This window comes from Gadus macrocephalus, chromosome 18, assembly GCF_031168955.1.
Source record: "Gadus macrocephalus chromosome 18, ASM3116895v1".
Classification (NCBI taxonomy): domain Eukaryota; kingdom Metazoa; phylum Chordata; class Actinopteri; order Gadiformes; family Gadidae; genus Gadus; species Gadus macrocephalus.
The window spans coordinates 5995763-6010887 of NC_082399.1; the positions used below are offsets into that span (position 1 = coordinate 5995763).

Below are 15125 nucleotides of genomic sequence, written 5' to 3' on the forward strand. Positions count from 1 at the left end.
TTGTAAGGGTGCACTGCGGTTTTGCCCTGCAGTGTGTTGCTGCTTATCAGATCTCTCTTGTAAAAGAGATGCTGATCCTTAATGCGCCTTGACCGGTATAAACACACAAACACACACAGTGTACCTGCTGTGCTTGGCGAACAGGGCCGTCTCATAGTGGACCTGGACGCAGGCCCCGCCCCCCAGAAGGTCTCTCTGGCGCTTCACCAGGTCAGCCAGCGTCTTCAGGGGCCCGAAGCCCAGGTCCCGGCTGTCACGCACCCTGTAATGGGCCCTTAGAGCCCGCTCAATGTGCACCAGCTGTGGTGACGATGATAGGGGTACAGAAGATGACGTTAGACAGTGTGGATCTCACGAGGTCATTCATTGTTTGTGATCGATTGAGTGAGTGAGTGAGTGAGTGAGCGAGTGAGTGAGGTGACCCACCGCGTCAGGCTCGGAGGAGGTGAACGCTCCACACTGTTTGATGAACTCAAACACATCCTGGCGGCTGGGCCGGAAGCCACAGCCCTGGAGCTCTGCGCCGCCACCACCACCCAGGGCCACAGCGCCCCCTACAGTCTCCTGCAGCAGCTGCAGAGACACACAGAGAGAGAGAGAGACACACAGAGAGAGAGAGAGACACACAGAGAGAGAGAGAGACACAGAGAGAGACACAGAGAGAGAGAGAGAGACACAGAGAGAGAGAGACACAGAGAGAGAGAGACACAGAGAGAGAGAGAGAGACACAGAGAGAGAGAGAGAGACACAGAGAGAGAGAGAGAGAGAGACACAGAGACAGAGAGACAGAGAGACAGAGAGAGAGAGAGAGAGAGATATGAGCCCTGGACCATTTCTGTTCCCTACAACTATCCCACGATTGGAGGCACTCCCTAATGCATTGGACGCTCAAAACGCAACAGAGGGGTAAATAAACACTACAAAATGGGACACAGTACACTGGTACACACAAGATATGGTCAAATGGAGAACATGTTTCACAAGACGAATACGTTTCACAATAATTTCAAGACCCGACAACTGATCTTCAAACTGTTGATTCAGTTATAGCTAAGATAATTTTATATTTGTGCTCTGTGCAATTGCTGTAATGCATTCTAGGATACTACTTGTACATGGTGTGCAGACATAGTTAATCGCAAACTTTTAACCAGGGGCGAGTCTAGGTTCTGACTTTTGGGGGGGCTCAACCCCAGGAAGCCACAGGGGTATACGAGTATATAAAGTCCTATCCAAGAATTATTTTTTTCTAATGCCGCGCTTCCACTGCAGGGTACGGTACGATTCGCCTCAGTCCGATAGGGAGGGGGCGGTATAGCCCAGCTCAGTTCCGAGGTCGCGTTTCCACCGCCGACACTACCCTTTATGGTAGGCCGAATGTCGATCGCCGCGGCAGCTACGTAAACATCGTGACATCATAGCAGCGCGACACAGTGTAGCCCAGGGGCGCCCAACCTTTTTCGACCCAAGATCTACTTTTCAAGTAGCCAACCTCCCGAGATCTACCAGTCAAACCTACCTTCAAGCGGGGGGTGGTGGTTTGTATCGTGGAGGGGGGGGGGGTGGTGGTGGTGGTGGTGGTTTGTATCGTGGACCTACGGACTTCAGTGGGGGTTTCATTCCGTCTGCACACGGCGTCTTCTCAACAATAATCAATATTATCTTCCTCCCACTCAGGGTGAAAATGGTAGGTCTTAACTCGTTTCCCCTCAGCCATGCCAACGTTTAGGACTGCGTAACTACTGTTGACGGCTTTCAACTGCTGTTGACAGCGCATGCGCTACCGCGCGTATATGTCCCACGCAATAAATTTATTTTTTACAATTTTTTATTTTTTTTCTTCACCCCTCGCGGTCGACTTGGGATCTATCGGCGGTCTACTGGTAGACCGCGATCGACTGGTTTGGCACCCCTGGTGTAGCCATTCGACCAGAAACCAGCGGGAAGACCTTCTCGTTCCTCACTGCTCCATCAAGCTCCCTCTGCACGTCTTCCTCCCCAAGAATGCAGAGGAACGTCTCCACCTCCTTGTTCGCCCAAGCAAGCGTTTTATGCGACATGTTCATTGTAAAGAATAATACCTCAAGGCTACTGTTTGTTTGTTTTTATCCCCACGTTGCCCGGAAGTGACGATTCTGTCGACCAATCAACGGAGGGGGTGTGTAGCTCTAATTTTCCGGCACCCTTTCAGGCGTCTCAGTACCCCAACGGAGGAGTACTGAAGACGAGGGCAAAACGAGTACGGCTAAGTCCGGGTCACGCCCACTTTTGGCGGTGGAAACGCAATCCGTACCGCACCTTTGCGAACCGAACCTTACCGCACCCTGCAGTGGAAACGCGTCATTAGTTACTATGCTTTTGTATGTCTAAGAGGATAGCTGGCAGTGTCAGCTAAATAATGCAGTTCTGAACCACTAAAGTGATGAAATGAAAAAAGACTGTTTGGATGTGAACTGGAATAAACAAATTTGAGGTATATTAAATTTCCTTTGTGTAAGTTTCACTCAAAAATGACCATATTTTCCTGAATATGTTACTGAAACACATTGGTACAACATGTACTAGATTAATAATATGAGAAACATACCACTATTTCGGGAGCACTAAATGATGTCACCTCACTTTCATGGACCCATACAATTTTATAAACTGTATCAACATACATTTTTATAAAACTTCTGATGCAAAAAAAATCAACAAGTACAACATGTACTAGTCGAATACTATGAGAAACAGACCACTATTTCGGGAGCACTAAACTATGTTGCCTCAACTTCAGGGACCCATACATTTTTATAAAACTTCTGATGCCAAAAAATCTTGTTAAAAAGGGTGCTAATTTTCAGTTTAAAAATAACCGCTGCCATTATTTTATCAGCTGAGGACGTTTTCATTGCCATAACAAGCTTAGCTGAGCTAATCAACAAGTACATCGTGTCTTAGTGGTTCTCAATTATTTTTCATTCATTCCCCCCCTAGGAGACAGACATTTTATCACGCCATCCCTGAATTGAAGTAGCCTACTATTCAGAACCTGCTAATATTTATTTATTTAGATTAATAAAATTAGCGGAGATAACATCTGCAACAACTTAAAATTACTTCCAACTTCAGTTTATGAACTCAATTTGTAACATTTAAACAAGACTGCTAAGTCTGTGTGAATCTCAAAACAGAGAAACAATGATTCACTGGGGTTTGGATTTAATTAAAAATTAACATTGGTCACTTGTCAGCTTCATCAGCTTATTCCCTTTCAAAAAAAATAATATATGTTCATCTTTCAAGCATGAATAACGACACCAAATCCCTCTGTCATGACATTGTAAGATCAAAATTCTTGTAAAACTTCCGACCCTTGGTATTATGTCTATTTAAAATAAAATTGATTAAAATAAATAAATAAATACATAAGACACTAAGTCCCCTCTGCCGCTCACCTTTAATCAGCTGAGGGCGTTTGCCTGAGTCTAACATGTTCTAATACTCTAGTATTAGAACATGTTGTACTTGTTGATTAGCTCACGTTGTTATGGCAATGAATACGCCCTCAGCTGCGAAACTAATGCCAGCGTTTTTTTTCAACTGAAAATTAGCCCCCATGTCCACTTTTTCTGCTCCTTGCACCTTATCATGCTTATCATGCTACGCAGCATTACAAGGCTCTGCCGACTAAAACATGAAGCAATTCAAGAAGAGGCATATATAGAATCGTCTTGTGGCCAACTGTCATTTAATAGACATCTGAAAGATTATGTCAAGGTTTTAAAATTATTAGTATTATTATCACCAGGTCATGTTATAACACAGCTGGAAATCGTGGATTTTCTGATAAAGACTAGCTAGCCTCTTTGACAGACAAAACAGCAGAAAATATGTTTGGTGCGCTCGTGCTGCATTTTTGGTTTTGTCAAACAGGAGACGCCCACCCACCAATCAGAGATTCCGCAGGAAGGTTGCGCTCGATTTCACTAGCCCATTTGAGCCTGTTCATTAGTATACACTATACAGCATCCATCCTCTCATTGCTTGTGTAAAAAAAACCTGTAGAATATTAGGGTTAGTGCTTCTTGTGCTTTTATCTCAAGGAGCCACTATCTGCAATCGCTCCATTGGTAGGGCCACCTGCAGGGCAATACCAGTGTGTGTGTGTGTGTGTGTGTGTGTGCGTGTGTTTGTGTGCGAGTGTGTGTGAGATACCTGGACGTTTTTAACCAGGAATTCCAGGAAGGTTCCTCTCTGCAGAGACCCAAACTCCGGGAGCTTAAAGTGTGAGCTCAGCTTCTTCTCCAGAGAAGCCATGGAGCTCAGAGAGAGAGCTGTACTCTGGTTGGACAGACTGGTCCTAAGGAACTGCTTCACAGCATCTGGGAGGGACAAGCACCAGGGAGAAAGGAGACTCAGTAGTGCTTATTCAGTACAATAGAAGTCATTCCATCCTTCATCTAGAACCAAAATGGGGCACTTTTGATCTCTCAGTTTACATTGGATAACAGATTTTTTGAAGGTCAAATATGAGTATAGCTTTTGGGTACTCTCATGAATACTATAAGAGATACGACGAGACATATAAAACAAAACATGAGATTTCAGTTTTTTTTCTAAATCAGTTTGTCATCTTCTGCGTGTATTTCTTAATTTTAGGCCTGTATGTTTTTATTTTCATTTCTGTGTGTACAAAGTAGAATTCTAATATTAATTCGACTATATATGTGATTGATCATCCTGCATATGAAAAACACCTGCGTTTACATAATCAGCCCGCTGTGTTTTGTGATGCGGGTTCCCATGATGTGTGCATCACCAGTGGATTAACAGTGTGCTGGCTGACCTTCACTGGGCAGGGCGACCGCAGGCTCGTGTGTAGCAGGTTTCCCTGCAGCCTTCGCCGGCTGGTCTTTGGCAACCAGGTCCTGAGGAACGGCTAGGGACCCCCCGCAGATGGCCAGCTGGAACATGGCCGAACACAGCCGATCGCCCGACACCTGCAGCAGGAAGTCCTGGACGCGCTGGACAGGAAGTGACACGAAACATCAGCCGAGGAGGTCGTTGTTCATAACCCCAAAGAGGTTTTTTCATGGAAAAATCATAATCAATCAATAAAATCCTTGCGTTAACAATCGTGGTTACCCAAAGATTATGCCGTATCCAATCCCATGATCGTGTAAAGATTAGTAACTTTGAGATCTGGCGTGAGTAACGCCATATGTCACGTGTATAAAACCTTATTTGCTTTAATACTAGTTAATTTCGTAAGCCTTTGATTACATTTTCGTTGAGGAAAGCACCCGTCCTCCGAACAGAATAATTATGTTTGTAAGTAGTTTGTATGCTCGTATGTTATGCAATGTCAGTATGTTATGGGAGTTAGCACTTTTGTTGTCACTGCAATCCATACAAGCGTCCTTTGTAGTCGCAGTCACTGCAGACGTTAAAATGGTCGAACGCTGCACTTTATCCTGCTCCATTCCCCCGAAGGTCTCGACAAAAGAGATCGGTGGATCTCACCTTGTTCAGCTTGGAGCTAAAGATGTCTGCCGCGTTGGTGAAGACCTCCAGCACGACCTCCACCGCCGCCATGGAGATGTACTTCTTGCGGAGCTCCAGACTTCCGGCGCCGAAGGAGGCGGCGGAGAAGGGATCCATCACGTTCTTCTTCATCTTCCTCATTTTGTCCGTCACCTCCTCCTCCAGCTCCCTCTGGATCAGATGCTGGGCCCGCTCGAGATTCTGATGCTCAAGGCGGATCACCTTGTTCAGGGTCTGGGAGTGGGCGGGGCCAGGGGGCAGGGGGCGGGGCCAGAGGGCAGGGATTCATGACTGTGGCTTCTGCGTGTCCTTAACGTTTCTATTTTCTTTCCTTAAAAACGATCTTTCTACAAACATAGAGACGAGCAATAGTTGCTTAACCTTCCAAGGCACTCCGGTCAGGGATTGACGTCATTACGTTTGAATTGTAAATTACTATTTGCCTGTTAAATTGAAAGCGGAGGATCTCCATTAAGTTCTTTCTCCTATTCATTCAATGTTTGCTGAAATCATCGAACCCAGAGTAATTTTTAAACCACACTCATAGAAATGAAATATAGTAACTCATCCGTGACAAATGACCAGGAACTAGATAATAACTAACTAAAACTTGTTTTATGATTATTGACCTCACAAAGGAAATTATATCAAAAGCCTTTCTTTTTGAGTACGATCATTCCTATCCATAAAGGATGGGGTTTATGGAAAAGTTTGGATCAATGGTTTCCCTCCATGGGAGATGGTCTCTCACCGCTATAGGTAGGCCCAGGCTTTGGATCCGGATGCCCAGCTCGTAGGGAGACTCACAGCTGTGCTGGTCCGCCAGATGCTTCATGAACTCAGCGAGGTCCACCTTCTGCTTGTGCTCGGTGTGCCTGAAATGGCGCAGGCTCTATGGAAGAGGAGGAGTACGAGTTTAACAGTGGAACAGCGACACAGTTTTTGGCGGCCGCCTAAAGCAACACAGGCCTGCCGCCTTAACTACGACATAAAAATCGACCTATCTGAAATGAAGCCTACCTTCAGGATGTCCACGGTCTCTATCTGAGGGATATCGTCATCCTTGGTGCTGCTGTCTATCTTGAACATGCGGTGGACGATAGGCAGCTTGCAGAGCGGGCCCAGGTTCAGCTCCTCGTAGCGCTTCTTCTCCTTCAGGCCGGCCAGGGACAGGCCCAGCTCATAAAGGGTGCAAATGGCCGTCGCCGCCTCGGTGGACTAACAAGAAGGCAAACGACACCCGTGGATGAATATTCATTTTTATAAGAAAGGCGAGGCAAGCTTATTGATAGAGTCCCCTTCAGACACAAGGCCATTCGTAGGGATAAACAAAGGTAGGAATCAAATGTAAAAATAAATAAAAAGGAAACTACATTGGAAGATTCAAGATTCAAAATCAAAGATGTTTTGCAGCATAATTATTGTTGTTCATTTAAATTAAGGTGAGTGTCAAAACGACCCGGCTGCAGGGAAGTGTTTAAAGCAGGCGTACCTCAAGGAACATGTTGATCTCCCGGATGGTGTACTGAAGCTCCTTCACTGCCGGTATGTGCCAGGCTTGAAAGATGCCCACTGACCGGAGGGACGGGACCTGCATCAGCATGCACACCTTGGACACCACCTGGATACACAGAGACAGACAGAGTCAGAGACAGAGAAAGAGTCAGAGAAAGAGAGAGACGGATAAAGACAGGGTCCTAGATGAGGACAGAGAGAGAGGGAAAAAATGCTGCCCTCCAGCCTTGCCCCCACTTTGAGTAACACACCCAAAAGGACCACAATGGAAATAAGCACTTGGGCTTCATTGTGTTTGATTGAAAGCCAAAGCAAACTCATTGAAAATACTTTGTCGATGCACTCCATCACAGTTTGTGTCCTCCACGCCATAAGAGGACTAATGGTGACGCTGACTGCCCCTGTGTCACTCAGGGCTCACCTTCTCCTGCGTGACGAACTCGCCCTCATCGGCCAGGTCGCGTATGACGCCCTCCACCAGGCTGTTGACCGTCTCCGGGTCCAGCACGCGGTTCCTCTTCCGGCCTTTGGCGTCCTCGTTGTCCGCCTCCAGGACCTCCGCCGCGCGCCGGTTGGCCGCGTGGACGTGCCGCAGCTGCCCGTGGTAGTCGTCCCTGAAGACGGGGGAGTTCTTCCGGGTCTCCTCCAGTGGCGGCCGGGTCGGGGTGGCCCGCCGGGGCTCCCTGGCCACCACCGCGCCTAGGGCCGGGAAGTCTTCGTCGGATGGGCCGGCGGGCGGGGGTTTGATGGGCAGGGAGCCGATGGCCACCGGGGGGGCCACCTTAGAGGGCAGTGAGGCAGCGGGCGTGGGGCCGGAGAACAAGGAGCTGGTGGGCGTGGTGCCGGTGGGCCTGGGGCCGGAGAACAGGGAGCTGGTGGGCGTGGTGCCGGCGGGCACGGAGCTGGAGAACAGGGAGTTGGTGGGCGTGGTGCCGGCGGGCACGGAGCTGGAGAACAGGGAGTTGGTGGGCCTGGGGCCGGAGAACAAGGAGTTGGTGGGCGTGGTGCCGGCGGGCACGGAGCTGGAGAACAGGGAGTTGGTGGGCCTGGGGCCGGAGAACAAGGAGCTGGTGGGCGTGGTGCCGGCGGGCACGGAGCTGGAGAACAGGGAGTTGGTGGGCCTGGGGCCGGAGAACAAGGAGCTGGTGGGCGTGGTGCCGGCGGGCATGGAGCTGGAGAACAGGGAGTCTGAGAACAGGGAGTTGGAGAACAGGGAGCTGGTATGCCTGGAGCCGAAGGGCTGTGGGTAGGGAACCTCTGAGGGCAGGGCGCCGGAGGGCAGGAGGCCAGAAGCCAGGGAGTGGGCGGGCATTAGGGGAAGGATGTTGGAAGGCAGGGAGCCAAAGGACAGGAAGTCCTTTGTAGTCGCAATGGAAGACGTGGTGGGAGCTGTGAGGACAGAAGATAAGGAGGAGGAGTGGGGAGGAGGAGGAGTGGGGAGGAGGAGGAGTGGAGAGGAGGAGGCGGAGGAGGGAGGAGCGCAGAGAAGGAGAAGTGAACAGGAAGGGGAGTAAAGAGGTGGAGGAGGAGGAGAAGGAGGAGGAGAAGGAGGAGGAGGAGGAGGAGGAGGAGGAGGAGGAGGAGGAGGAGGGGGTTTGAAATGTTACTTAGATTTTTGAGATCGAAGCAATGATATTGAGTTACTTCCCTATGACATATCTAAACATGAGAATTCTTCTCTTAACGTGTGCATCAATTCAGTTGAACATTTACCAGGTACCATAAATAAGCCAGAGTCCATTTTCTACTCTGTAAACGTCAAACACCGAGAAGCACCAACCTTCAGTGTGCTGTGTGGGCACCGGCCTGCGCGGCTCTGCGGCTTCCGCCGACGCCCCGGATGGTCTCCCAGGGCGTCTGGAATCCCAGGTGTCATACAGAGTCATGTACTGTTCCAGCGGGAGAGCTTCCCCAAACCGCTCGGAATAGCTCTCGGCCAGCCGCGCCATTGACCCGCCAGCCAATTTGTCCTCCTTCATAACCTAGGACACATCAGTGTTACAGTCACCGAGGGAAGTGTTGCTATGCTACACAGATTAAAAAACAGGCGGGTTCTACTAGTATCTGAAAATCAGACTCCTCATTTGGTAGGTGTAATATTAGACTGAGATACTGAACATTAGATTAAAACCTCTCATCCTGATAAATGATGATTCATGATTAATGAAGCGTAAGACACTTAGACAATAGACACACACTTTTTCATTATGAACAGTGATTTTGTCTGCTGAAACACTGTGCAATCTTAGGTGAAAGATTGCACTTTCAGTTGCATTTTGAGATTGGCAAGCATGCATCACCCATCAGTCATCATCATCACTCATCAGTAATCATCACATGTAGATAAACCAGATCATAAAGCAAAAGCATTCAAGCTTAACGGTTTGCGTAACACAACCAACCTGTGTGATCCTCTGCAACAGCTGATCTTGCGACAGCGTCTCTACGGGCTCGCCTGCTCCGGCGGGAACGCTGTGTTTTCCAAGAGGCGCTTGGTAAACGCCGAATGATGGGACGCCTCCAGAAGAGGAACTCACCTCCAGCGGCTGGCCAGCAGGGGGGGCCGGGGATGCTCCCCTCCCCGATCGATGCCTCTTCTTCCGGGCCTTCGCCGGCTGCCCGTCCCCCAGGGCCGACACTGAAGGCCTCTCGCCCGCCTCTTGGGCAGTGCTCTGGTCCCCGTCCCCGGCCTCGAGCGCGGTGTCGGCGACCCCTGGTGGCCAGTGGCTCCGGTGGAACACCAGCTCCCCCTGCACCACCAGCTCCTTGTCCAGGGAGGCCAGCAGCAGGGCCATGGACTTGAAGCCCAAGGAGGCCACGGTCAGGTTCTTGTGGTACGTCCGGTTGTACTGCTCGGCCACCTTCTTTCCGGGGACGCCGCCGGGGAAGCCTTTAATCATGGCCACGATTTCCTCCCGGGTTTCGCCCATGATGGTCGTCGCTATGACAAGAAGAACACAACATAGAATATCATGAATAAAAAAGGCATAATAATGAAAACATAAAAAGGAATGAAAAATATTTAATAAATACCGGGGGTTATTATGGTAGTCTTTAGACTTTATTGTCCCCAAAGGGAAGTACATGGGCGGCACGCCGACAGGTAAAAATGGACATCAAACACAACAATACAACCAGTTTTTCCCCCAGCACGGTGTGCTTAAGGTGGCCGCCTCAACCATACTAGGGCCCCGCCTTGACTACCAATGTATAAAACAAAAAAATAAAAAAAATATATTAAAAAAATTATATAAAATAAAAATATTCTATTTTTTATTTTTTATACATTGGTAGTCAAGGAGGGGCCCTATTGTTGTTAAGGAGGACGCCTTAACCACATAGTGCTGGGGGAAACACTGCTATATATATATATATCATTTTAATTATTATTATTATTATTATTAGAAAATACCTCCAAAAGACCACCTTGACTAAGACATGTCCTGGGGGAAACACTGAAAATAGCTGTGGAATTGTTACCATGCTTAAATCTAAGATTTTGGTAACATACAGTCCAGTCCTGGATAGTACCAGGTGTTAAAGGGATAAAGCGGCTGTCATCTGATGCTTATCTGATGCAAATAAGATGTAAATAAAACACTTTGCATTTATGGTGAAAAAGCCAATAAAAGGCTATTCATCCATTTAGTAAACACCTTATTATTAACCCTGAAGCACAATATGAGTATTGGTCATTAAAAGGGTTGAACCTGAAAAACATCTTTTTAAAAATCGGAACATATCCGATTTGATGACGTCAACAGGTTTAAACGAATCAGCTGTCTTGTCTTTTCACTAAATAACCGATAACTTTCTGTAGTTGAGAAATATCCAGCGTCCTATTAAACAATATGTTGATAAAAAGCAAACAAGACAATGTCTCATATCTTTTCAATATATTACACAATACAAAACCTAATCAAACTAAGCAAACCGGTTAACCTAGAAGAGACAAGCCTTTTAATCTTACCTATTCTCTGAAGCAACTCCTAGGGTTCACCAAACGACAAATCATAATGTTCAGGCACAAGACAAACGGACATCAGTGGATGGACTACCAACTGAATATGGGAGAGCAGCTGCTGTGATCTGCTGTGTTTATCAACTGCCTCCTCCTCCTAAGGACTTACAGAGAAGCGATCACAACTGACGTGAGGGAGAAACGAAACTGAAAGTGATGCAGAATGATGCTGCTGAGCCCCCCGTTCATTGGGTAATCCCCCCCCTTTCCTTTGAACAAAAGCCCTTGCATAAAAGACAGCAAAAAAACAGCTTCTTCACGCTCATGTGTAACAAGTGTTCTTGTGTTACAAGTGTTCTTGTGTTACATGTGTGTGTTTGTGTGTTTGAGTGTTTGTGTGTATGAAAATTTGCATGCAAGACGGGTAACAGAAGTAAAAGGCCTACCTTGTTTGGTTGATTCTAATGAACTCATAATTTGTAATCTGTAAGCTTCTTTGAGCAAGATCGGGCATCCTGTTCCTGAATGCACCAAAGGGGCCTTAAAAGCACCTGCTAAATGACTTAAGAGTAAGTCTAGTCATATTCAGCCGTAATAATAAAGCCTTTGATTAAATGTTTGAATAAGCAACATTAATAATGATATAATAATTTACTTATAATCAATATCTATAACAATAATACACTTATAAATGGAACCAGCCTAGGGTGTCACCTTTAGTTTACTTTTGAGTTGGGAATGTAAAACGACATGGAGAGAGAAGGGAAAACAAAACCAGAGGTAGCAGCAGCAGAGGGAGGGAGAGAAAGAGAGGGTGTGAGTGTGTGTGTCTTTAAGTTTCAGATTCCTGATCCGCAGCTGATTCAACTCGGCTGTTGCCAATGAAATCACGTGACCCTGCACCAGGGCTATCAAGCTGTGACTAGGGGCCAGCTTCAAGCACAAAACAATATGAATATATATGGCTACTAGAATACAGTTTATTGCTTTTTTACTAGATAAGAGCCCAACATATCAGCCTGATAGATGCATCTCTTTACACAAAGTTATCAAAGCCACGTCACAATTAAGCTGGAAATACACAACATTGATTTAAATTTGCATCCATTTTCACCAGCGATGCAGGTGACAGTCAATTCTAGTCAATCTCGTTGGGACAGTTCTTAACCAAAGACACAGTCTCAAAGGCCATCGTGCTATTGCATTTCATAACCCTAGCCCTCAAAGTGCAAGAAAATAGGATCTAAAGTTTTGTTTAAACCCACATTATTCACACCAGCCACATAGTCTCTACAGGATATTTTAGAATGTGACCAGGGTCATACGTCTCCCAACAAAGGGCCTTTTGTAAACTCACATTCTCCATGACCCAAAAATACTCTGTGCTATTCTTGTACTTTGACGGGGACAAAGAGTAATCCATGTCCTTATTTTCTCATGAGTCAACTACTCAAATGAAACTTTAAACAAAGTCACTCTGCTCTCCAACTCAAAGCAGAAGTACAGAATCCAGTGGGAATAGAATGTTTAAATAAACCAATATATGAATAAAAGGTGATGCATGCAAGATACAAGAGCTATTTGAGTATACTTTGTTAGCAATGCCATAGCCATCATGTCAGGCGCTATTCGTGAGTGAAACGCTTTGTTAGAATATCTGTGCTAGAATAATGAGTGTGTCTTTGTTAGTACGAGCCAAATCATAGACCGCTCCCAGATAATTGCTGGTTCAACCAACTGATCTGGAGATAAAGTATTATGGCACACAGCGATCGATAACTGGCCGGATGAGACGTTTACAACACACTGCCCCTTCCGATTTCTGGGGCAAAGAAACTTGCAAAGTTAGTCCCATCCTCCCCCCTCATCCATTTTAAGCTGCATTAAGTCACTCATTCACCTTTTTACAAGTACAACAATCATACAAACACATGCTCAATCAATTGGCCTTTGTAACTTTGACCAGAACAAAGGAGCGAATCCCCAACAAGTTTATGAAGGAAGGAAGTTGCTTAACGCAAAAGATATCGGATCAAAGAACTCATCTGCATCAATGATGACCCCGTTCACACCAGGAAAACTTAGGCCCCATTACCTTGACACTATTTTGCGATCATTTTGGGTCCGTTTTTTTAGATTAGTTCCAGCATGTATGTGTATGTGTTTTGGGTGATTCCATAACAGGAGGACTAATGCTGCGTTCCAGGGACACTTTTTAGCCCGTAAGTTACGAGCCGGAACTGGGAGTACATCGATCTGGTATGAGTTCACGGGTAGTGAGCTGCAGATTTGACTGCCGTTCCAGGGCACTTTCACGGGTAGAAGGTTTTGGAAACACGAGTTACGGGTTGCCTGGAATGCACCATTTGACAAACTGTCAATGCATCAAAGATGCATGCAGGACCCATCGTTTGGAGATGGACCGGGCTGCATATGGCCCCATATATTGAGCCGTGTGTCCGCTTATGGGGCCATACATCCTTGGCCACAATGAATGACCGCCTACTCATCAGACCCCCTCTACGTAAGCCGAAGTATGTACTCATTCACAGAGCAACGGTTTCATATTAAAGACAATCAAAATCATTAAATCGTGCAAGCTGGTTTAGTCCACCACGTAGGCCATTTCAAAAAGCCCATTGATATATTATGAGTGAAAAAGAAACCAAGGACATCTCTCCACACCAGACTGGCGTTCCGAAAAGAGTCAACGGCTGCTGCTAGATGGACGGAACATCCCCTCACCTCATCGGCTGCCGATGACATCACTCACCTTTACCGCCGGAGCTGCCGTTCCGCGGGGAGGCCAGCCGAGGGCCGCGTGCTGCTGCTGCTAGGGCAGCCGGCGGCGACGGGAAAGAAGGTGCCGACCGCGAGGCCGATGGCCGAGATGCGATGGGCCACACTACCATCTCCCCGTCGGTGCACAGATAGAGATGGTCAGGTACGCTCCTAAGCAGGGTCTGCAGCGGGGCAAACCTACACAGCACACAAACGGGTCCATCAGACACGGTTTGTAAAATCACATCCTGATCTGATGTACCATGGCCCAAGGTACAGATAGGTAGCCTAAGGTGAACATAGTGAATCTGCCTTCTTTCGTCCACTGATGTGGGCTTACCTTTTAGGGGTCCCGAGACGCAGGGGTTTCCCGTAGGTCCGCTGGTAGAGGCCATGGATCTCCTGTATTGGAAGACCCTCCGGGTAGCCGTTGCACAGCCGGACGACCTCCTTCTGTATCTCCTCCATGGTGTCCCGCTGGTCTGAAACATGGTTTAAAATCACATTGGTAGAACCCTGGGACTGTTGTCTCAGAAAGAGAAAAGAGACCCATATATATATATATATATATATATATATATATATATATATATATATATATATATAGAGAGAGAGAGAGAAATGGACTTACACCTGTTCTTACGTTAACTCGTTATGACTCATAAGCATTATGTTGAAGAGAACTGAACTCAAGACAGATATGAACATTTACACAAACAAAGGACTTGTGCATAGGGAAATGGCAAGAGGATGAGGGCAGTTTCTAGACGCATTTCACACCCAGTAACCCATCGGTTACTTGCCATTCTGCGGACGTGACAAACAAGCAGATAAAATGCGTCGATTCGCTAGTTTGAACACATCTAAAACTTGCATTATCAATCGATTAAAAACGGTGCGAACCGATTGCTCCTCCGGGGAAACACAATGGTCCCTTGAAAGCAAATCGACCCATGCAACAGTTAGCAATTAGCCATCGTAAGGTATTAGCCAGGCTTAATTACTGGAAAAACAAATGAATATCAGGTGATTGTGTGATGTATAATAACTACCATATAATGTGCTTATATGCTGTTCATTTCTCCACGTACATGTCGCCTCCGATGCTCACTCATCCCAAGACCCTTGGCAATAACATTCTCTGCAGCGTTCACAACATGTATTTGACATGAGCTGCACGTAAGCCCACTAGTAGCACACTAGCAGAGTGGTGTTGATTTAATTCGGTGTAATATATGTAAGCCCCAGCTCCGAAAAACACTTTTTGGTGAAACGCAAAGTAGAAACGGGAGCGTTGGCGGTAGAATATATGTAGCGCAGCGGTCACGTGCTCATCTGA

At 46.8% G+C, this 15125-nt stretch overlaps 1 protein-coding gene across 5 annotated transcripts in view; it reads right to left on the reverse strand.

Moving 5' to 3' along the window:
- Window positions 1-15111, reverse strand: part of wu:fj29h11 (uncharacterized) — a 47628-nt gene extending 32517 nt beyond the window's left edge. For 3 of the 5 annotated variants that reach the window (XM_060036965.1, XM_060036964.1, XM_060036963.1), the window contains exons 1-14: window positions 14839-15111; window positions 14127-14268; window positions 13779-13984; window positions 9447-9985; window positions 8825-9026; window positions 7466-8433; window positions 7022-7150; window positions 6550-6747; window positions 6281-6421; window positions 5509-5763; window positions 4832-5009; window positions 4201-4367; window positions 427-573; window positions 125-300 (exon numbers count right to left, since the gene is read on the reverse strand). In XM_060036965.1, the coding sequence (XP_059892948.1) occupies window positions 125-300; window positions 427-573; window positions 4201-4367; window positions 4832-5009; window positions 5509-5763; window positions 6281-6421; window positions 6550-6747; window positions 7022-7150; window positions 7466-8433; window positions 8825-9026; window positions 9447-9985; window positions 13779-13984; window positions 14127-14254 (3434 nt within the window). In that variant the 5' untranslated portion in view covers window positions 14255-14268; window positions 14839-15111. Of the gene's footprint in view, window positions 1-124; window positions 301-426; window positions 574-4200; window positions 4368-4831; window positions 5010-5508; window positions 5764-6280; window positions 6422-6549; window positions 6748-7021; window positions 7151-7465; window positions 8434-8824; window positions 9027-9446; window positions 9986-11014; window positions 11174-13778; window positions 13985-14126; window positions 14269-14838 lie in introns of those variants that run through there. The other 2 variants (XM_060036966.1, XM_060036967.1) reach the window with 2 other exon arrangements.
- Between the last annotated feature and the right edge of the window lie 14 nt (window positions 15112-15125).